Here is a 23191-nt window from a genome sequence, read left to right as displayed (position 1 = left end):
CCTATTATTGTGAAACTTGTGAACACTGAATTGCTGTTGATTATGATTTCTGCAGTCGTCACTGCTAAGTTAAAATTGAATAGTGTCAAAAGATCTTCCATTTCTCTGCCATGTTGATTGCATTAATCCAATTAACTTGAATGGAATTTGAATTTAATTGAGGTACATGGGTTTTGAGGCCAGAGTATTTAGAAGAAAGCCAGAGCAATAGGATTTGGGTGTTAATGTCACCACCTGCTACACACATGCGCTGTTCAGACCATCTGCAGGATCCAGCATCAAAACGTACGAGTGGGATCTCATAATGGTATTTGTTACCTGAAACTGAAACAAAAGTATCGATATGTGATGGGATTTGGTCGCTGTAGGCTAATGCATCTTCTAATATATGAAGTCAATAATTAAGGATATAAAGCCGATGGCCGAGGGAAATGTGTGGATGTGTGCAAAATCCCTCCAAAAGGCTGTTCTTTGTGCAAAACTCTTAATTTGCAAAGTAACGAGTAACTAAAGCTGTCAGATGAATGTAGTGGAGTATAAAATACAATATTTCCCTCTGAAATGTAGTGGAGTAGAAAGTAGCATGAAAAGAAAAGACTCATGTAAAGTACAAGTACCTCAATTACAAGTACTTGAGTAAATGTACTTAGTTACATTCCACCACATATTAATGCTGAACATTAGGTTGCTTGGAGTTGCTACACTAAAGCCAATTCACTGGAGCTTTGTTACAGTTGGTTTATTTGTTTATTTATTTTTTTCCTTTTATTTTCAAAATATGGTCTACATGTATCAGACATCTGCTTTTCTGTTTGGCTCGAGGGTCCCTGAGTAATTGTGGGTTTCCATCAGTGAGGAAATTTAATCGCGAGGCTGGTTCATAAATCAGTTTAACGGCGCACAATGAAAAGGGCGGTGGCACCGACAAAAACAGGGGAAACGACTATGTCGAAATCCTTTCCCTGAAATCAGTGTGCAGAATCAGATGACATTGGCCGCTCCGTGTACGGAGTCCAGATTTCTACATAGATACAACTCCAGAATCGTTTTGTCTTTTGTGTTTTTATTTGTATTAGATGTGCTCGATGATTTTTTTTTTTTTTTTTTTTTGCGGAAATGCTGAAATGCAGCCAGCATCGTTTGAGCGAGCGGCTCCCCCTCCCCTTTTGCCCACAGACACCATCGCAGGCAGAGAGAGAGAAAGAGAAAGAGAGAGAGAGGCAGCATCAGTGAAAGCAGTCAGCCTTGCCTGTAGGATAGAGAAAATAAAAAATAAAAAACAGCACCCAGCACAGCACAGACAAAGGAAAACATGGATGCAAAGGGGAAAATTCCCTTTAAACAGGCACCAGAGAGGATGCGGTGGTCGTCCTGCACATAGTCGGAGTTATGCACGGATTATTCCCTTGTTTTTAATGAGGCGGGTGGGCACGCACAGCAAGCTGAAAAGGCGGAAATATTTCTCAACCCGTCTGCAAATTCTGCCTGCCTGCAATGGCTGTGACTGCGCGATGCTGTTACAGTGTAAACGAGAATGTGCCTTTTTCTTTATATTTGGTTATTTTTGTAATCAGTGGCCTTACAAATGCACAAATTCGATACTCCATTCCGGAGGAGCTGGAGAACGGGGCATTGGTCGGTGACATTGTCCGGGATTTGGGTCTGGACCTGAGAAAACTTTCCACGCGACGAATCAGAATCACATCGGACAGTGGACGGAGATATTTTACCATACATCACAAAACCGGGAAGCTGGTGGTGAGTGACCGCATTGACCGAGAGACCGTTTGTGAATTCAGTGGCACCTGTTCACGCAACCTGGAGGTGGTATTAGAGAATCCACTGGAGGTGCACAACGTGGAGGTGGAGATTTTGGACGTGAACGATAACGCGCCGCAATTCCCTAGAGATGAATATCAGCTTGAGTTGTCGGAGTCCGCTCTCACTGGGTCGCGCTTCCACATCGAGGGAGCTCAGGATGCAGATGATGGCTCCAACTCTGTGAAGCAGTACCGCCTCAGCCCAAACGACCACCTCACACTGGACTCCATTAAGCCCTTTTCTAATAATAAGCACATCGAGTTTATTCTCAAAAAGCCCTTCGACCGCGAGCAGATGCCCTCTCATCAGCTAATCCTGACAGCAATGGATGGGGGCACCCCACAGCGAACTGGCACGGCCAAAATTAATGTACGCATACTTGATGCCAATGACAATGTACCTGCGTTTGACAGCTCCGTGTACAAAGTAAAACTGTACGAAAACTCTCCAAAGGGCGCACTTGTAATCAAGTTAAATGCAACAGACCCAGATGAAGGCTCAAATGGGGAAGTGTTTTACTCCTTCAGCAGTTACACACCAGAAAGAGTCAGACAGATGTTTTCCATGGACACAGTAACAGGGGAAATTAGGGTAAAAAACAATATAGACTATGAGGAGACAAACTCATATGAAATGTACATACAGGCGATGGACAAGGGGGCATCTCCTGTAGCAGTTCACTGTAAAGTAGTTGTAGAAGTTTTAGATGTCAATGACAACATTCCTGAGATTGTACTGTCTTCACTCTCCAGCCCTGTACGTGAAGATGCCCGGGCTGACACGGTTGTAGCATTGATCAGTGTGAATGACCGTGACTCTGGACCAAATAAACAAGTTAGCCTGGAGATCATGCCCAATTTGCCTTTTAAGATCAAGTCTTTCCGGAACCACTATACCATCGTCACATCCGCTTTCCTGGACCGTGAAACCATCTCATCCTACAATGTCACTGTCAACGCTGTGGATGGAGGCACCCAACCCCTGTCATCTCAAATGACTTTTAAGGTGGACGTTGCAGACGTGAATGACAACCCACCTCGTTTTGAACAGACATCATATACTGTTTATGTTACAGAGAACAATGCTCCCGGTGCACCTCTGTGTGTTGTTAAGGCCACTGATGCTGATGCTGCAGAAAATGCACGCATCACCTATACTGTCCTGAATGACAACAACCATGGTATTCCTGTAGCCAGCTACGTCAGCATCAAACCTGATAAAGGTGAAGCATATGCCCTGCGAGCCTTCGACTTTGAAAAGCTGAGAGAGTTTCACTTTCAGATTAAAGCCCAGGACAATGGTGTGCCTCCCCTTAGCCGTGTGGCCACAGTGTATGTTTACATTATGGATCAGAATGACCATGTGCCCAGGATAGTCTACTCACCTGCTAATGGGAGCCGCACCACAGTGACGCTGATGAAAAACGCTGAAGCAGGAGTGTTGGTTAGCAAGGTGACAGCGTGGGATGGCGATGCAGGACAGAATGCTTGGCTGCTCTATGCCCTGGAGCAGACCAACACAGACCTTGACCTGTTCAAGGTGCATGAGTACACAGGTGAGATCCGCACAACAAGGCGCGTAATTGAGGAGAACTCCACCTCCTTCGTTCTGACAGTGCTAGTGCACGATAACGGCTTACCGCCACTCTCCTCCACGGCCACCATCTATGTGCACGTGATGGAGCTGCCACCGAAGTTGACCCCTGACCCCAAGCGCATCATCAGGCCCAACAGCCCCCTAATGTTTTCCAATGTCACCCTCTATCTTATCATTGCCCTGAGTGCCACAACCTTCGTGTTCCTGGTCACCATCTTTGTGCTGGCCATTGTGCGTTGTCATGCCTACTGCACCCAGCCTGGCTCCTGCTCCCCATGTTGCATATCCAAGAAGAGTGCTCCAGAGGGGGGCACCTCAGCTGGTGGTGGTGGGGGTGGAGGAAGAGCTGCAGGTGGAGGTGGTGGAGGTGGCGGAGGGGGTGGAGGAGGCGGAGGTGGAGGGCAACCAAACGACAATGTGGCCCTGCGACGTGACCTCAAAGTGGAACCGCATTATATTGAAGTGCGGGGAAATGGGTCTATGACCAAAACATACTGTTACAAGACATGCCTGACCGCCACGTCAGGAAGTGACACTTTTATGTTCTACAACACGGGACGACCGCACAGTGGCACCTGGGGCTCAAGCTACGTCACCAGCCACAGTGGACAGAGCCAGTTATTTGTACGCCGTCTCAGTATGCCAGATGCAACTGCCATTCAGGTGTGTGTCTGGTGTGATCTCTGTGATTTGTTATTTTTAGATTTCCTTATTAACAGTAAATGACACACAAAGCACAAGTCATAAAAGGAAAATTCTCAGAGAGTTTTGGTTCAGGTTTCGCTCTAGGGTGGTGTTCTTGCAATAGGATTGCAGTTGACATTTATGGTTCATGAGCTGTTAAAGCTTTTGTATGAGATACAACCATTTTGTTTGTGCTATTACCTTCACTGGTCTTCACATTAGTTGCCATTTAGTGTCTTTAGCAAGCGTGGAACACATAAATACTAGTTGTTTGGTGATTCAGTGTATGATGTTAAAGTGCACCTGTCCTCCACAGTTCTGCGGAAAGCTGTAATCAAAATATATTTCAAGAACCATCTCTCTCGCTCTCTTGGTCTCTTTCTCTGCACCCTGTTACTTACTCTCTTTTCAAAACAAGCCAGTGGATTTAAACTTGTTCACCTATGACCCCACACAGCCATTGTTATTTGTCTTATGTGTGCTGTGAGCTACACTATTCAAGTCCAGTAGGTCCAGAGGGCATTCAGTGGCCATCTCTATAGAGATGGAGAGTCTGGGAAATAGTACAGCCTTCGCCAGCTACAAGGGCCACCAGTCCCACTGCACCAAAATATCCTCTTCTGGTCACGTACCTCTGTGGTACTAAACAGTGAGCCAGAGTTTGGGAGATCGGTGAAGAATGAGGCAGAGACTGTGTCTGAGGATCATGTAGATTAGAGCCTTATTGTATGTATTTTTTCCCCATGTAAAAGGTTGCACATGGTTGTTTGCATAATTTGTGGTTGTAGTAAAACAAACCGTATTATTAGGATAAAACAAACATTATTTGTTTTGTACATGATCGTGTTTGCCCCGGAACCTCTCTGAGTTGGTCTATGCAGTGCAGAAAAGGATATAAGAGAATAAGTGACGAAAAGAGAAATAAAGAAATATTAAAGTTAATTGTTCTGTTGTCACTTGACATGTTTCTCATTAAATTGCAGTCATGTTTGTTCTTGCTGTGTAATTAATTGGCAACGATGTGTTTCATATTACTGGGCATGGATTGGCTGGCTCCGCGCCGATGAGGCGGGGGATGAAAGATGATTGGACACAGTGTTGATGGCGGAGGTGTGAGCTCTGTATCCATGCTAGAAGTGTTCACTCAGGGTGAGAGGGAAGAATTGGAAAAAAGGCGAGAAAAGGGTTGAGTGGCTAAACAAAAATCTTTCTTTATTCTCTGATTTACAAAGTACAGCCAGACAAGGAAATGAATACAGTAAAAACCAATGGTATTTTTTCCTATCCACCTAATGTGGTGTCTCCCTTTCAAATGATGAAACAGAATGCATAACTTTTCTCATCCTCCGTATGAGTCAGATTTGTTTTTGTTTGTCTGTTTACATTTATTGCATTAACTGGTAACATTCTAGTTGTATGTATGTATACCATTGGGAGTTTATCAGACAATGGGCATGTTTAGGTTCCAGATAGTTGTATCTAATGTGTGTGTTTCCATTTACACACATAAACACTATACAACCTCTCCCTTCAGCCACTTCCATGCCGCAACAGGGGAAACGATTAGCAAAGCCGTTAAGTCCCATTTGTGGACAATCTGGTCTTATTTTAATGTTTTTTTTGTTTCACTCTCTTTTCCTTTCAATATTAACCTAAACTATCGATCTAGCCAATGATTGCTTTTTGAGGAGTGATTGTCTTTAAATAATCAAGTGCACCCTTAGTTTTCAGAATGGATAAGTGTCTCCCATGCTGCACTGCTCTGTATCCCTGTAGACATTCTTCTCTGTTTGAATGAGTCCAGGAGGAATACCAGGCTTCTCTCATTAAGACCAAATATTGGATTTCAAGGGTGATGAATGTCCACTGCAAACTCATAGAGGTCAATGCAGCTTCAGCAGCAAGTGAACATCTGTCATATTTGAAAGGAAGTGGAATTGCAAATGGGTCTCTTATGAACTGCACGGCCAAGCACGGAGAATTTAGTGTTAGTCAGATTGGTTTATCTCTGTCAGTGGTTTAGGTTGAGGTTCAAGAAAATATAATCTCATCTCAGTTAAATGATCAGGTTAACAGCACATTTTGCTGCACCACTGCTGAATTTTAGTTTAACCACATTTTGTCAGGTTTTACAATGTTGTATTGTAATATGTTTCTGATAATCAAATTCACTAGCATTGAAATCTCTTATTAGGATGTCACAAATGAATTGCATCACTTGCAGACAGGCAGAGGTTGCAGTGGTGTCCCTTTGTGTCTTTCTGTTGTGTTGTGGTGTGTCTGAGTCTAAATGCAGGGCCGAGGGGGTTAATCTGATATCTTCCCCCATCCCTCCTCCACCTGTGACCTTCACAGGAGTGAAATGAAAGAGGGCGTTGGATGGAGGGTAAAATGTAGACTGAGCTCTGCACCGTTACCATGGTGAGATGTGTCAGACTGACTCAGGCAGACTGTTTGCCAGTGACACTCAAGGTTTTGATCAGAGTTAAGAGGATAAAACAGGGAGAAAGAACTCAACAGCACAGGAGGGGGGTTGGTGAATATACAGAGACAGAGTTAGAGGAAGTGAGGGTGGTATGGTAAAAGGAAAAATACAGCAGACGATGCAGGTCTTTCAGAAACCATTATCTAGCATCAGCGAAAAACATTTTGATATTTCAGTAATTTTGTGAAGACTGATTTACACACTTAAAAATATTGGAAATATTCTAACAGAGAATGTAGAGGAAGGGATGGGGGAATTAGGTAGAGACAGCTGTAGCTTTAGCTTTATTGAGCTTTACTGTAGCTTGAATTGAGTCTATTATCAGCACTATGGTAATGGTCTTGTCCCCGAACAGCCTGGTCTGAGTGGACCAACCCTGGGCGTGTAGCCTCAGGGCAAATGCATCACAGTACCAGGGTCAGTGGGCTGCTGGGGTGAAATCTCTCAAAGTCATTTTTTTTTTCAGAGGACATGGATGGAAATAGGGAGGGAATGGGGGAGGAGGAGAGGGTGTGGGGATGGGAGGAGTGCACCTGCAAGCTTTAATTCATCACTCACTTCTCTCCAAAGGCAGGGGCAAGCTGTCACTGCTATGACTGTGTCTGTGTGTGCGACTGAGTTTGTGTGTTGTTGTGTGTGCGTGATGCACATGCACTAGCAGTTCTCTCCATGACTTATTAATGAGACAGTATTGGCTTTCGCCTGTACTTAACACTCAATTCCTTTCCTTCTCTCTTGCAGCCCAAAGGGCCAGGTGCAGACTGGAGATATTCGGCCTCCCTGAGAGCAGGAGGTGTGATGCAGAGGTAAGCATCCCATTTTGTTTCACTTTGCAGTAAGTATCTCATCGTATCTCACCAGCCACTGATCTTAAGCACCACCCATTCTTCGTTAAGACTGATTGCTACCTCAGATGGTTTTGAACAAAGTTTAATTTAGCCATCTAACACAAGTGTATAGTTGATTGTGGGAGTCATGTAACATATCCTCAAATAATCTACAGAAATGGCTTCAGTATGCCATTGAGGCATACTGTACATTTAAGATGTGAAGTCATACAAACTGAAAATAAAGTAAAATGTAAGGCAAAGTCAATCTTCGGTCAGTTCAAAGGGAGAAGCCCTGTCATCCTGCAGTGGAGACCAAATATAATAATTTCATACAGTGTAGTAATTCTCTAAATCCGTTTTAGTTTGTGGAAATGGAATTTAAAATATATCTACATGTAATGACATGGCCACCAGGAAGACATATATAAATGTCTCCAAAGCCCTACCAATCTTTGTTCCACATAGCCAGATGAGGCATTCATTGGCCTATTCCAGTAAAGATGTCTGAGATCATCTTTGCTGCCAGCTGTTGCTCAGCTGTGATCACAGTGCTGAGGGAAAAGATGTGGCATAATTACCATCTTGTTTTACCCACTTACATTTACATTTCCCAATGTACATTAGTATATACAGTTAAAGTGCATTGTGAGAAAACCCCAGTTTATCTAAATTTTAATAAACAGAAAGTATTACTCTTATAATGATCATTGAAAGTAATTGAATGTGAATTATCAGAAAAGCGACACAGTGAGGAGAAATGGGGTTTGAAATGGCTCTCTCAATATTGCCATAGACAGATGGGGAACTGACAGGAGGGCAAAGTAAGCAGATACAGGGTCAGTGATGGATGAAGGGCAGGTAGTCAGGTGGAAAGACATTGGGACAACTGCATGACAACGCCAAAGATCAGATTACCCATAAGACACTGGGCTGTTACCTGCTGTGGGATCAGATGGACCCGACCAAATCAAGGGTGATGCTAATAAGATGACACCGTAATTACAAAAAGTCACAGGCTTAATGAGTTAGCCATGATATCTAGCTACCTATCATATCTGTAATCTATCCACTTCCTATAGATAGATATGGCATATATGGATCAATTTAAAACACTAGCCTTGAACAGACAACAACTGGCTTTCCAATTCCTATGTCAGAGAAATTATAAGTAGTATTTCTCCGTAACACCCAAAGCCATAATAATAAGTCTTTCACAGCTCCAAATAAAAATCATTCATCTGTCGCTGCTCATTGACATGAGTCTCCTGAGGCCCAAGTGTTTATGTACTGTATGTGTTATATCATTTGTATACTGTGTACACATACTGTATATATGTGTTCATATGTGCACTCTGATGTCCATGTCAGATAAATAACTGTGTACCATCTGAGTATCATTGATGTTACACAGATTCACTCACACAGTAATTACAGCAGGGATTAATGAGCGTTGATGTGCTTGTGTGATCCAGTCTAACATATTAAATCTTTCCTGTGACTCTACCTCTGATGTGTTTTAAGTTGACTATCCCCCATTGCTGGGGCTTCACTGAATGTTCATCTGTAATCAGAGCTTGTATAAGAGATTTTGGATATCACACCCCAACACCATATAATGGCACTGACCTATTTCATTTAATCTCTGGTAAAATGCACATTACATTTTTAGGAGATTGCGTCTAGGTTAATTTTGCAATCACTGTAGTTATGATTTGAAACAAATAATTTTTTTTATTCTCAGAAACTATAATTATTGGAAAAAGTGTGTGTGTGTGTGTGTGTGTTTGTTTGTGTTTGTTTACAGACAGCAGGACTGGCATTAGCTAAAAAGTGTGTTATCAGCCTAGTGTCTGCCATTACTATTTCATCAGTGTACCTTGATGGGTTAGGGTTAGGGGTTGTCTTTAGCATTACTAAACTGCAGATTTATACTGCCTGGTTCCCAAGATCTTTCATAAAGAATGAAAGTTCCTTGTTTTCGAGAAGTAAAGCTATTATTGATGCCTTAGATGCACACAAATTTCCAGGAAGAAAGACCTGCTCACAGAGACCTCCAGTAAAGGTTTTAACTTCTAAAGACCTAGTTATTCACCCAGGGACGGTTGGGAGAAGAGTAGACAGGTAGATTTAAGTGGAGCAGCAGCAGGTAGCGATTGAGAGTCAGAGTAGTGGTTTTTGAATAACAATTTGAGTATGTTACTGTATCTAAATTATCTCTTGAACATTTAAACAAAATTAAGTCAAGAAGTCATTAATCTGCTGCTAATACCCAGTAGTTTGAAGGTAACCTTTAAATGGGTGGTGCAGCCAAATAACAGACAAATAATGTCATATTATGGTTAGATTAATGGCTCATGGCTCGGCTGTTACTGTATGTTTCTATAATTTGGGTGAAATTACCCTTTAAGAGAGGTTCTGCCCTCCTTGCTTGAAACGTATAAGAAAGTAGTACACCTGGATTTTCATGACTAAAATCTTATTTTCAGAGCCAGAAAATATAATTCTCCTCTTTTTAGAGATTAGGTAGAAGCAGTGAGAGAGAACTTTGGTTTGTAGCAGAATTTCTGTTGCTATTGTTCAGCACTACTGAGAGTGTGGTGTTGTAGATGGGAGGGTGATGAAATCCCACAGAGAAATGTAAGAGCGGCCATCTGTAATCTATAATCCAGAGAATATCAGAAAAATGTAGGGTGAATACTTTAATCCTAATCTGTGTGTTACATTTTTTAACCCCCACACACAGAGCACAAAGGTTTGAATTTGTAATACTGTGTATTATAGGAAACATATGGAGACGAGATAATTAAATATTTGTGATCTTATATTTAAGTCACGTGAAACAATCATAACGTAGAGCTTCACAAAGTTTATGTGTGGATTCCTTCTGTTGTGCAGTTTAATTTAGCATGGTATAGTGTATATAGTATGTATAGGTGAGATAATACCTTTCCAGAGTGTAATATGTGCATGTTGTTTGTTTTTCAGCTCAGTGCACATGGAAGAGTCCTCAGTAATGCAAGGAGCCCAGGGTGTCCTTGTTCAGAACTGGCCCACTGCATCCAGCGCCGCTGGTAAGAATCAGTCATGCAACTTTCACTTACAACAATCAGAACTATTTTAAATTGTCCACAGTTCAATTTTGTTTTTTACATAAATTAAGAGGTCTGCTTGGCACAGTCTAGTCCTAAAGGTCTAAAATAGTGACCACCATCTAAAATATAGTTTAATGGATATCTGTGCAACACATTCCATGACACAGAGTCAGAGAAAAAACAGCTAAGAATATCTTATACCAACAACTGTACATTTCTCAAGCGCGTACCAAACCACGAGAGAGTAATACAATGAGGAATACAGAAATATCAGCTACGAGATCGCCCCGACCCACTCATACCACTTCCCACTGCTGCAGGGAGAGGAAATGACAGAATGCTATGTAGGCGTGGATGGATATCTCTGCTCTCTGTATCATGAAGGGAAACAAAACAGAGAAAATGAGGGCAAGAGAGGCAATAGGTGATTAGATTATCTGCAAGATGTTTACAGAGGCATAAGCCACAGGAGACAAACATTAGAGAAGAATAATAAAACACAATTCCATTTTCACATCTGTTAATGTGGATCTCTTTTATTCTCTAGCTCTCACAAAGACCAAGAATAGGGGTTTGGTGATGTCGGCAACACATATTATAAATGTTCCATATTTTAAAATATTTGTAAGCCTATAATAATCTTATATAACATATAGACATTTAAAACGTGTCTGTGCATTCCATAATTGAGCATTACATTCAACAAACAGTTGAATGCTTTGTAGTGATAGATTTTAATATTGCTCTCTTTAAGGGCACAATATTTTAAAGAATTTAAGCCATCAGGCATTTCCATTGCAAGACAGCCTATACAATTGCAAATATGAGTCATATTCATAGTGTTGTTCAAAACAAAATAGTAATTATTGGCAGTGCCTTTGCTGTGAAGCATCTGCAGGCCAGTGACATGCACATGGAAGTGTCAACTTAGTTTGTTGCTTGATAACCATTACATCTAAATTTAACATTTGACACCATTTGATAGAACAGACTCACATGTAGAGTCTCCATCCCGCTCACAAAGATTGGTGTATTATCCTTATTATGTTAATAAATGATGACAGGAAAGAGTCACACTCAGTGGCAAGTAGTGACCACATTTATAGACAACAACACATTTTTGGCCATCTGGCCTTTCTCAGGCTAGAAAAAACTTCACAGAGGCTCCACAAAGGACTGCAAGGAGCTCATTAGAAAACACTGCTAGACGAATCGCAAGAAGAGGAACACTGGAGCAAAACAAAACTCTAAATGACAACTCACTGCTAGATGACATTTCACGGACATAGTCATGTTTCTAATGTCATTGCATATGGTGCCATATTCCCTGCCCTGAACCAAGATGTATGACCAAAGAAGCACTGCATACACTGTGTCAGCGCCCAACGTGTATTTCTTTCTTTTATGACTTCCCTCATGATGACAGGGAAGTGGGGTCAAAAAAGGATAAAGAGTTAAGTAGAGAAAAGAGTGGCCTGGTAGAGAAAAATGAAACAGGAGGCAGGTGAGATAACTAGGCAGGAGTATGTACAATGAGAGGACTGGAGCAAGGACGACAGTGTAATTAAGTTTAGATAAAGAGGTGATTTGTAATTAAGAAAGTGGAGATGGCTTGGCCTGGTGTCTTCCAAAGACAGAAGGCGGTGGGCTGGGCAGGCAAACAAACCACACACACACACACACACACACACACACACACACTAACTACTTTCTCTTCCTGTCCACACACACACAGCCTCCACCACTCTGCTATCGATTTGTTGCCTAGGCTGAGGACTTACAGCCTGCAGGCACTTCAAAACATGAGAGATAGAAAGACGGAGAGGGAAAGGGAGATAGAGACAACAGAACAGGCAGTAGCGACGTCTTCAGATTGGGTCACTGGTAACAAGATCAGCTGGTGAGGACTTAAGGTGGTCTAATTAAGCTGTGGCAGTTCAAGAACAACACGTCCACACGCTACCTTGCTTTGCCTCAGGGCTGACTGTCCCTTCTTTATCTCATTGTTAGAAATGTTGAAAATGGAAATATTAGCTGAGGGCTATGTTAGCTTCAGGTCAAATGTTAGGGTTGGATTAAGGATAATTCTGGTTTAAGAGTGTCAGATAACATGAAAATAATTTATTTCTAGAGCTCCCTGACTGGAGGACAAGATTGGGAAAGATTTGTGTTCTGACTTTGAAGTTGGTTCTGTTCATCATGGAAATTGAGATATTGATTCAATGTGACCTGTCACATCACTATGAGTCACAGGCTGTGCTATTTATAACTAAATCATCTTGTTTGCAGGCTGTGGTCCTTAGTTGGAGAGCAGGAGTATATCAGAGTTTGGTTTGTTGAGGCAATTGTTTCAGCCTGGGTGCTGTATCTACAGGGTGATGTTTTACCATACAGTCTATTTTTTGCTTCAATGTGAGACACGCAGGTACAGCCGACAACACCCCTGTTTCTTCCCTCTCTGATTTAGAGCGTGTGGATTTGTGTGTTTGTGTCGTTGCATCTCGTTTAGTGTTTTCGTGTGTATGTGCATGTGTGCTTGGCTGTGCTTCTGAGTGTTTTGGCTGTCTGCTCTGTGTGCTGCTCCTGCTGTGACAGATGGAGCGCAGCCCACACCCAGATTAACAGACCCACATTAATGAAATCAGGGTTCTGCTTGCTGTCTAACTCTCTCACCCTATCTGTTTCTCACTCCCTCTATGTCTTCCTCCTCTGTCTCTCCCACTATTTCACAACTATTTTTCTAAACCAAGGACCCATAGATAGAACTGTAGTTTACAAAGCGAGGGATTGAAAAGTCACAATAGAATAAGCAATAAAGGATAAGGTGGAGAGGAAGGTAGAGATGTGATGAACATAAACTGTTTGGGAGGGAGTGGCGATGAGTAAATCAGAGTGATCAACTGTACCAAAGTCTGCAGAGGAAAGAGAGGAAGCTGTATGAGGCTGCTGTTGCTAGGGGAGAGTGGTTAGACTAGACAGAGAGAGAAGGGGGCAGAGAGAGAGAGAGCTTGCAGCATTATTCTTCATCAGCACAAGCACTGTCACCATGACTCCTACCAATGTCCTACTGCTTCACTGGAGGATGTTGTTTCCACGGCAACCATTCATGGCTGCTGATATTGGCAGGAGAGAGAGGAAGGGATGGGGCTGTTATGAAGAGTGGGGTGCAAACATATGGTGTGGGACAAAAGGTGCTGAAGGAGAGGGAAGAAGGGGGAAAGAAAAAAAAACTGGCATCAGGTGAAGGACAAGAAAATGGGATGCAAGACAAAATGCATGTACATAAACAATAGCTAAAACAGACCGGGTGTTAAGTTAAATGAAGGAGGGATGTGTTTGGAAAGTGAGAGTTGGGGTAAGAGGTGTAAAGGAGAGAGTAACCGAAGGAGAGTCACCTGCATTCATGGGGCGGTGGTGTACTGCAGAGATAGATGCAGGTTTACTGTTTTTTGTATCACCCCAGATCACACGTGCACACACATACACACTGAAACATATACACAGAGGAAGAGAGCAAGACAGATTTGATTAGAGTTAACAGTAATCAACTGTAGCGGGCACTTGTCAAGGGAAAAACAGACTCATGGGTGGAGGCAAAATGCTAAAAGAAAAAGGTGGACAAGAGGAGATTCTACTGATGATTAATCCTTCATTTTCTCTTTCAATAACTCTGGGCTTGACCATATATCTGCTATGTAGCATATACGACCATGGCCTCATGCATTTACATTTACTGTATCTTTGTTGGTCTCATCAGCAAGGGTAGGTGTAGTAGTGTAGTGTAGAGTACTGGATATGAACAGACACAAAGAGGTAGGCGAAGAAGAGATACAAACAGACAAACAGTTTATTCAGTTCAAACCTATATATATTATTTTAGAGCTGCAGTCTTAAGGTGTACTTGATATGAAAAGAGTATTGGCACAATCAGTAAGGCAAGGTAGACTAGTCTAGAAGATGCTGGAGACTGTTTCTAAATCCCTCTGCCCCATCTGTTTCCTCTTCTCGACTTCAGTTATTTTCTTTCTTTTATTGTCACTCTGTTTTTTTGTTCCCATCCTGCATTCTCTGAGTCTTTATATATCTTGCCAGCTCTCTCCCTCTCTTTGTCTCTGGAGAATAAATCAATTTCTACTTCTCCATTTATTTTATTTTTATTATAGCACCTACACATACTGACATATACACACAGATACACAGACAACAAGTCAAACTCTCACACATACCCATCTACATTCAGTGTTATTTTTATTTTGTTAAGCCCTGTCACTTGGGATTGCTTGTGTCCACCATCTGCCACATGAGCCAGCTGGGAGCAGACCGTAAGGTGCTCAACCTGGCATGAACACAAACACACACACACACGCACACATACACAAATTGTACACTCTAATATGCATATAGAGGTATAATTGCTTTTTAAAACCCACAACCAGCCATCATTATTGTATGATTACCCACAACAGTTTTCATTCTTTCTTTCTTTATTTAATTTACTGTTAGCAGATTGGGGAATATATGGAAATTTATGCAGGCACAAAATGTATTCTTGTATCACTACCCAGGCATAGCAGTAAAAAACACAGACACATGAATAAGAATTAGGTTTTGAATAGACAGCAACATCACATTTAGTTTTTATCAAAATGCTCATTGCACAGCACACTTACAAACACAGGTGCTATCTTGAAGAAGGGTGTGGTCCGAGCTGACTGTTTGCTATCATAACAATCACAGATTTCTCTACCACTGCAGTGTGAAAAAAAGAAAGAATTGCACCTTCAGGATCTTTTAATCCTTTCTTTCCCTCCTCCCACCCTCCGTTTTTGTGGTGAGCATCGTGTTTCATATCTGCATCCCTGCACTTCCTGGCCCCTTTTCTTCTTCTTCATCCTCCTCCTCTTCTTCCTCAGCTCGTTATGTAACACTGCGCTTCTGCCCAACTGGCCGATGGTAGGGCGAGACAAGGGGATGAATAAAGTAGACGTGGCAAAATGGAGCTTGGGTGATTTAAGTGACTGTGAAAACCTTGGGTGGCAACAGGAGAGCGATGGGACATTCACATGCAGAGATGCTAGGGCGAGACAAGGGGAGAGATCAAACTCATGGGAGGATATGGAGAAAATCACAGTCTGTAATGCAAAATTATTGATTACAGTGGCCTGTGTCGCGCTAGCATTTCCATTGCAAGGGTTTCAAATGCTACTAGTTACAGATGCATGGAGAGAGTAATACAGCTGGGGGCATCACTATAAAACAAATAACCCATCCTTGTGTCTAATGTGCCTGGTAGTTATCATTGATGGACAAGCAGTTTAATACGCAACCACATTAACGTTACCATAAACATTGATTGGCAATGATTAAGACTTGTCAATAACTAGGAGGGACTGGTATTAGCTGGCTGAGTTTTCACGCAAGATTAGTTAAAAGGTCAGGGGAAATGAGCAATAGAGAGAGACAGAGAGAGGGTGGCAAGGAAAATAGAAGGAGGGAGGTTGTGCAAAATGAACAGAGAAGAGAGAAAGTTTTGCTCTGCAACAGCCTTTGACAAATCAGATTGAAGCAATGGCTGTGTGGAGATCAGTGTTGGGCGAGGGAAGTCTGCTACCGTCGTGAAGGAAGAGATGCAGAGAAGAGGCAGGGAGCAAATAAAGTGAGGAAAGACATACAGTATAAGGGGACAAAAAAAAATGGGGTTATATATATATATATATATATATATATATATATATATATATATATATATATATATATATATATATAGGGGGAATGGATATGTATCACAGGTCAAATCCCATATTGTCAACGTTGTCTGTAACATCAAAATTACATATGTTGTGGATTTGATTTATTTGACATTTTAAAACAAATATATTATAGGTCATACATACATTGCACTATATTGCCGAGGATAGACACAATAAAGTTAAATATATAACTTATTTACATTGTGGTCCTCCTCCCTTGTTAGAAATGTTCATTTAAAAAGTACAAAAAGTAGCTCCCAAAGCAGCAAAGACTTATGATGTGACCTTTTCAGTTGCACCAGAGTTTAACACAACCAGACTACAGTGTGTCCCAGGATTTGTCCTTTTTTAAAATACAGCATAAGACATTGACCCTTTCAAGAGACTTACCCTGCCCTGCTTTGCTTTACCCTTTTCCATCTGTCTGCTCTTAGCATGACTCATCACTCTCCGGGGTGTTGTTTTGTTTGTGAATGCAAGTTTGCATGGGGGCACTGGTGTGTCAAGTTCCCACATTGAGTTAGACAGGTAATTTCTTTGAGGCAAGAGAGTGGACACTTTAGAGCAAAGCATTGCCAGCTCCTTTTTTATATTTAGTATTTTTTTTGCTTCTTTTTCTTTTGAGATAATAGAATCAGGGTCATGTCTCTGCTTTGGGAGGCAGATGAGGATTTATCAACTGGGGGAAAGACTCACTTTGTAAATATATGTGACTCTACCTGTCTCTGTGTCTACATGTGGAGGAGCAGTGACTGGATTTAGCTTGTACTGTCTTAATCTTCTCAGTCTCTTTATCAAATTCAGTCTTCTCTCTGCAGCTGTGTTGTCGCAGTCGGTGAAAGCATGAGGGCTTTTAGGGGGATAGTGAGGTGAAACAATTCAAATACATGACCCACTTAATTCTTGTACGGCGGTCCCAGTTTGATTTCTTCAATATAGCTGAGGGAATTAAACATGATGTTAAGAATGACAAATCAGACTAGGGCTGCAACTATATATATATATATATATATATATATATATATATATATATATATATATATATATATATATATATATATATATATATATATTGGACAACCTCCCAATTACTTCCCCAATTATCAGTTAGTTTGCTTGGTCTATAAAATGTGGGAAAACGGTGAATAGTAATCACCACAATTTCCTCAAGGCAAGGCAGCTTTATTTGTATAGCACATTTTAACAAAAAGGCCATTCAAAGTGCTTTACATAAAACATTAAAGAACAGGAAAAAACTGTTAAAATATAAGAATATAAGAATAAAAAGTTAAGGCAGTCTTCAAATTGCTTGATTTGTCCAACCAACAGTCGAAAACCCCGAACTATTCAATTTGCAGTGTTATTTATTAATTAACTTATCATCTCAGCTCCAATTCAGACAGAATCAGTATATGTTAAAGCTCACGCTTTAAAACAAATTTGATTTAAAGCTGTTTCCTTGCAGAAGGAGAAGCTTTACAGCAGTGTGTGCCTCTATGACTGATTAGGATTGTATGCCAAGCAGGAGACATCATGTTTGTCATGGATTTACTCCATGAATCCTTCATTGTGAGCAGATCTCACCGAGAGCTGGTAATTGAAAATGGTAAAATATAGAAAGAAAAACAAGTAGGAAGAGTAAGTGAAATATGAATTAAAAGCAGGGATAGCAATTGAAGAGGGAAACAGATTGGAATACATTATATCTGAAAAGTGAACTAATAAACTCCATCATCTCACAAATTAAAGTTTATAAATGCTAATAACTTGTGACTAAATTAGTTTTGATAATTTGTATTAACAATGCAGTGCAGTATTGTAACAGCCAAACAAACATATTAACTGCATATGAGGCTCTTGTTCTGTCTGTCATTTAAAGGAGAATTTATTTATATCCCTAATGTCACTTTGACCACTATCTCTTGTATCACCCAGGTCATCATAACTGAATAAAATTCAGCTTACACCTGACAGTACATATATAGTATAGTCAGAACTACTTTTGCATTCTTTATGTCCAGCTATATTTAGGATGGCAGTTATTTCTTTGTAAGACATGCAGCATGAAGAAAGCTTAAACCAAACATAGAGTGTATATTTTGAGGCTGGCTGGGTAATAGTGCAGTAAGAGAAGATTGGAAGATGGTATTCTCTGCCCTGGGTACTGCATGAGGTCAGGCTTCCTCTTCTAGACACTGTTCCTTCTGGTTGGATGGATCCCTGCTCAGTTAATCTCCCCTTTGGATAGAACTCAGAAAAGAAGTGAGATAAATAAAAGGAATATGTGAGGCAAGTAGGTCATTGCTGTGAGGAAAGAACCAAAGTGCCGGGGTCTTTTGCTGGTAGACTGAGCTTAGTTTTGTTATAGTCATAAATATAATGACGCATGCCCACACAATGAAGTAAAGGCGTGATCTTTTCTTGATTCATGGTCAGGTTGGTTGATAATGCCCTGTTAAATACAGTTACACCTGCCAATTACTGGATACAGATGTGTTTGCTTTGTGTCCAAAACAGTTCAGTTAAATTCCACTAAAATACTTTATTACCTTTCTTAGGCCTTAACATAATGATGAAGGGTTTAAAGTTTCATCAAACAGTGCCACAGATATTAGCTTTGGCCAGGAGGGAGCCTTTGATTCATTGCCCACTTAGCAGTTTCTTCTTGGAAACCTCCCATTCAGCTCCACCAACTCCCACCTTGTATAGCATGTCATGGCCTTTCCTCAAGGAATGCCACTTGTTATTGACCATTTGGATTTTTACAGTGGCTGCAGTGGATGTTCGTGATCTCTCCTTGTAGTCAAAGTTTTAACACAGTAGGCCTGATTTATGTATGCAGCATGTAGTGCAGGGGAGATTTTTGTTTTAAGGTCAGCCAGTAGGACTGCCTCCTGCAGGCACGTTCTGTGAGCTAAAAAAAAAAAGCAGAATGTAGTGATACTAAATAGAGATACTTGTAGACCATAAATAATATTTTTTATAGAAAGGTTTGTGGAACTAATGTAGTAGGAGTTATTACATGATGCACAGAAGGAAAGATTGCTTATAAAAAATACAAGCCACCATAATGTACTGGTCATCCTAGGGACGTGTTTGCTTTGGTGCAGTAGCAGCTCATTGAACTACAAGTTCCACTTTAAATATCCTGTATTCTTTATAACTCTGTGCTAATTTTTTTAAATTTAAGAATCACATGTTTTTAGAAAGAATGTGAGATTACTACAATATAGCTATTAATAAATAAATAAATAAATACAATATCTATAAATATTTCTAAAACAAAAGTTGTGTGCTCATTAGACGTTACAATTGCCACTTTACTATATAAACCTGCTCATATTTGCACCTGCCCTTCAGTAGACTGATGATTTTCAAAATAAAACTGACCTTGTATATTGGGCAAATGTGTGTAAATCCAGCAGAATGTGTTCCATCGACCTCCATTATGATATCTCCTCCAGTTATTTGTTCTATCCTCTCTTAAATTTGCATGCATGAAGGACAAACACAACCTGTATGTTAGATGACTGGCAAATTGTGCTGCTAAGCTGTTGTGTTTCATAAATAGCATTCATAACATTCATTTAGGTGCAGCATGCATCACAGATGAGGTGCAAAAGACTTAGTCAATCTCCCCTAGTGTCTGAAGAATTTAGCTTTTTACATTACAATTCGGAGTCTATGAAAATCATAACATTTGGACAGTTTAATAACCACATCTGTTTGAAGCAAATAGATAGCAAATAATTACCCATCATCCATATATTTATGTTTCTTTCAGATGCTGAAGGGGGAGAGGTGTCCCCCCCAATGGGTGCTGGTGTAGACAGCAACAGCTGGCACTTTCGCTATGGCCCCGGCGGTCCTGGTGCACCCCCACAGCACCTGAAACCCGGTGAGGTTCCCCCAGAAGCCTTCATCATCCCTGGCTCCCCTGCCATTATATCCATCAGACAGAACCAGGGAGGAGAGGACGACAAAAGTGATTTCATCACCTTTGGAAAGAAAGAGGAGGCCAAGAAAAAGAAGAAGAAGAAGAAGGAGAAGAAAGACAAAAAGGATAAGGGAAAGGATGATGGAGATGAGTAGAGAAGCAAAAAGAGAAAATAGCAAAGATGAAAAGGGCGCTGTTAAAACAGAGGTACCAACCAAAGTCCACTGGGCGAAAAAAAAATCTGAAAACTATTACAGATTTTCAAATTTCATTTTATTACCTATTTTCATTAATAATATTTTAAAGAACCTGGCCTTACCAAGATTTATTTTACCTTCAGTCCCTTACTAAGGTAAATTATCGATCTTGCCTTGATAAACAATAAAATGATTGATTTTGCTCCACGCCCCTATGTGCCTATACACCCTGAGTCTACTCAAGTCAGTCATCTTTTCCAATAAGAAGCGACCACTCTTTGCCCTCATCTTAAATTTTTTTCTCCTTTAACCCACTGGGCACGTTGGCACCTCTGTCTTATCCCCCCCCCTCAACTGATGTGTAAACCAATCTCCCTGAGAGAAGACAAATACTTTGTACAAGAACAACAAAAAGCTCTGTGCCAGCCAAGGAAAAGAAGAACGACAAAGAAGATTGAGAACGATGTATGCCATCTGGAGCTGGACACATACTACTTGTAAATAGCACATGAGAGGGTCACTGAAACTTAAGGCTTACATGACACTGCTGCAGATTCCTCTGATAATTACAACAGTGTTTCCTGAGATCTCAATGAAACCACATGCACACATACGCATGCTCACACATTCAAACATGCAAACGCAAATACACATACTTACCATGACAGAGTAGTCATGGAAAAGACTTGAGGCATAGAGAGAGGTAGAGAAATAAAAAAGGAGAGAAAATCAACTGACATCAAAGAAATGTGCTTAAAACTAGACACTGCAAGCTTTTTGCCCTGCAAAGTCGACTATGCGGTGCGCATGTGTACATCAACTCTCTCAAGATGGAAGCAGTATCCTTTGCAACCACTCTGTATTTGCTCACTGCATTTGAAAGACACAGAGAGCTTCATCTCCGCCAGAACCCCAACTGAGGAATGCAGAGAGCACCGGAAAGATGGAGAGATGGCAGGACACCTCACATTCTCCTGAGGATCACAGAAGGGAGAGTCCAGCTGAGCTGGCTTGTGACTCCGCTTTCAGTCAGTGGACTCTGATGAAACCTTACAGGATATTAGGACAGTCTCGAGATTTTGATAACACCTTCTCTTCTCCCCCTGCCGCAGCAAAAGCCTGATGCTTTCTGCTTTGAATGTTTGGTAGCAACCAGTCCTTACCTTGAGTTTACAACTGCTCACTTGCTTGTACTTGCCCCAAGCTGCCACAAGCCATCCTCTCCTCCCCCAACTGCCTTTTTCCCCACGGTCAACCATCCCAATGACTGCCTCTTCATGTGATGATGAAGTTTGTGAACTTGTTCTGTTCTTCATTTATTCTCTAAAGAGATTCACAATGACATATGCCTGCATTTTTTTCTGTTCTTCTTCGTAGCTTTGACTGCTTTTTGCGTGTCATGCCGACCCCCATTTATCCTCAGACCCTGCCCCTAACCCCCCGCTCAGGATCAATCCTGGGAATGGCCTACTCTGAACATTGTGGTGTGCTGAGAACAGCATGGAGTAATGTGGATGAGGCCTGGGGAAGCCCAGTCAGGGGTCTACACTCTGAACTCTTGTCAGATGTCTCTCTAAGTGCACAATGGTTCAGTGCTTTTAACTTGCAATTACTTACAGTACACAGTTCATTTTCTGTGTGTAGCCACTGATGAGAGGGGACCAGGTGGGATGAAGCGGATTTAAGGAGTGGAGGACTGGGATAAAGTGAGGAGAAAGGTGCCGTGGGCTGGCCCTCCACCTCCATGTACAAGAGAAGAGAGTTGTTCTCCAAATTGATTGTTTAAGATTGTTGAGTCACATATTAGCTTTCATCTACGCTGTAAAAGTAGCGTAGACTTTTCATGGATTGTCTCTGCATTAGTAATTAGACCTGCTAAAAAATATGGGCATCTATGGATTCCCATCCCACAACTATATCCCACCATTCCTCTCTCAGGAGGTTTTGAAAAAAGGGCAATCTCATGCCTCAAGACCTGCTTCTGTTGGTTCCCCTCACCTGCCTGTAACTTGTTGCCACGTCCCCAAAGTTTTGCGGCTCAGTATGACGTCACTCCATTAAGTGGCTGCTGCATGTACTGCTCTAAGGAAACACATACTATATAGAGAAATATATATATAAATAGATAGATGGCTATGATTTTATTCTTTTGTATTATCATTTTTCTTCATTATTCACACAGGAGATATTTGTATGTACTTCTGTCTGCCAAACATCTATGTACTACAATCTTCACGCTCCACAGATGTTGTATGGCATCCACTAAACCTCTTTAGATATTTGTAAATGCTTTAGTGTGATACCTTTCAACGCAAGTTTATTTTTATTTTTTACCAACTATGATTTTTCCTTTTGAAAACAAGCAAAGCAAGAAAAAAAGAAAAAAAAATCACTCTATGTCCAGCTTTGACATGATGATCTAACTAACACTGTAATATTGTAACTGAAATATGTATGATCCTATGATGAGCTATCACTTACTTCCCTTTCACTCTTAAAAAAATTACTGAAAAAAATGTGTATAAAAAGGTATATGTAGTGTATGCTTGTGTTTAGTGAGCGTTCATGCTGTCATTCTTTCCCAATGTATGGTGGTGAACTATGGTGGAAATGTGCTGTCCTAAATGGACTAGCCCAGATCTGTTGTAAAACCCTTTTTTGTACACCTGCTCATCAACTGTGACAGTGAAGTAGTGAATTTCATTTCTTTTCTGATTTGGTTTATTTTACCTAAATGGATACAGTGGTAGTGTGTTTTGTTTATAAATCACTAATAAAGTTTTCTTTCTTAAAAATAAA

The 23191-nt window shown here is 41.0% G+C and overlaps 1 protein-coding gene across 3 annotated transcripts in view; it reads left to right on the top strand.

Moving 5' to 3' along the window:
- The window catches only part of LOC114563420 (protocadherin alpha-C2), a 55033-nt gene extending 31842 nt beyond the window's left edge, over nucleotides 1-23191 (top strand). For 2 of the 3 annotated variants that reach the window (XM_028590290.1, XM_028590291.1), the window contains exons 2-4: nucleotides 7328-7392; nucleotides 10402-10487; nucleotides 20043-23191. In XM_028590290.1, coding sequence (XP_028446091.1) covers nucleotides 7328-7392; nucleotides 10402-10487; nucleotides 20043-20350 — 459 coding nt within the window. In that variant the 3' untranslated portion in view covers nucleotides 20351-23191. Of the gene's footprint in view, nucleotides 1-1216; nucleotides 4081-7327; nucleotides 7393-10401; nucleotides 10488-20042 lie in introns of those variants that run through there. The other variant, XM_028590288.1, reaches the window with a different exon arrangement.

The sequence above is a fragment of the Perca flavescens genome, chromosome 10 (assembly GCF_004354835.1).
Source record: "Perca flavescens isolate YP-PL-M2 chromosome 10, PFLA_1.0, whole genome shotgun sequence".
NCBI lineage: Eukaryota > Metazoa > Chordata > Actinopteri > Perciformes > Percidae > Perca > Perca flavescens.
The sequence above is the reverse complement of the archived record's forward strand: the minus strand, read 5'-3'. Positions and strand labels throughout refer to the sequence as shown.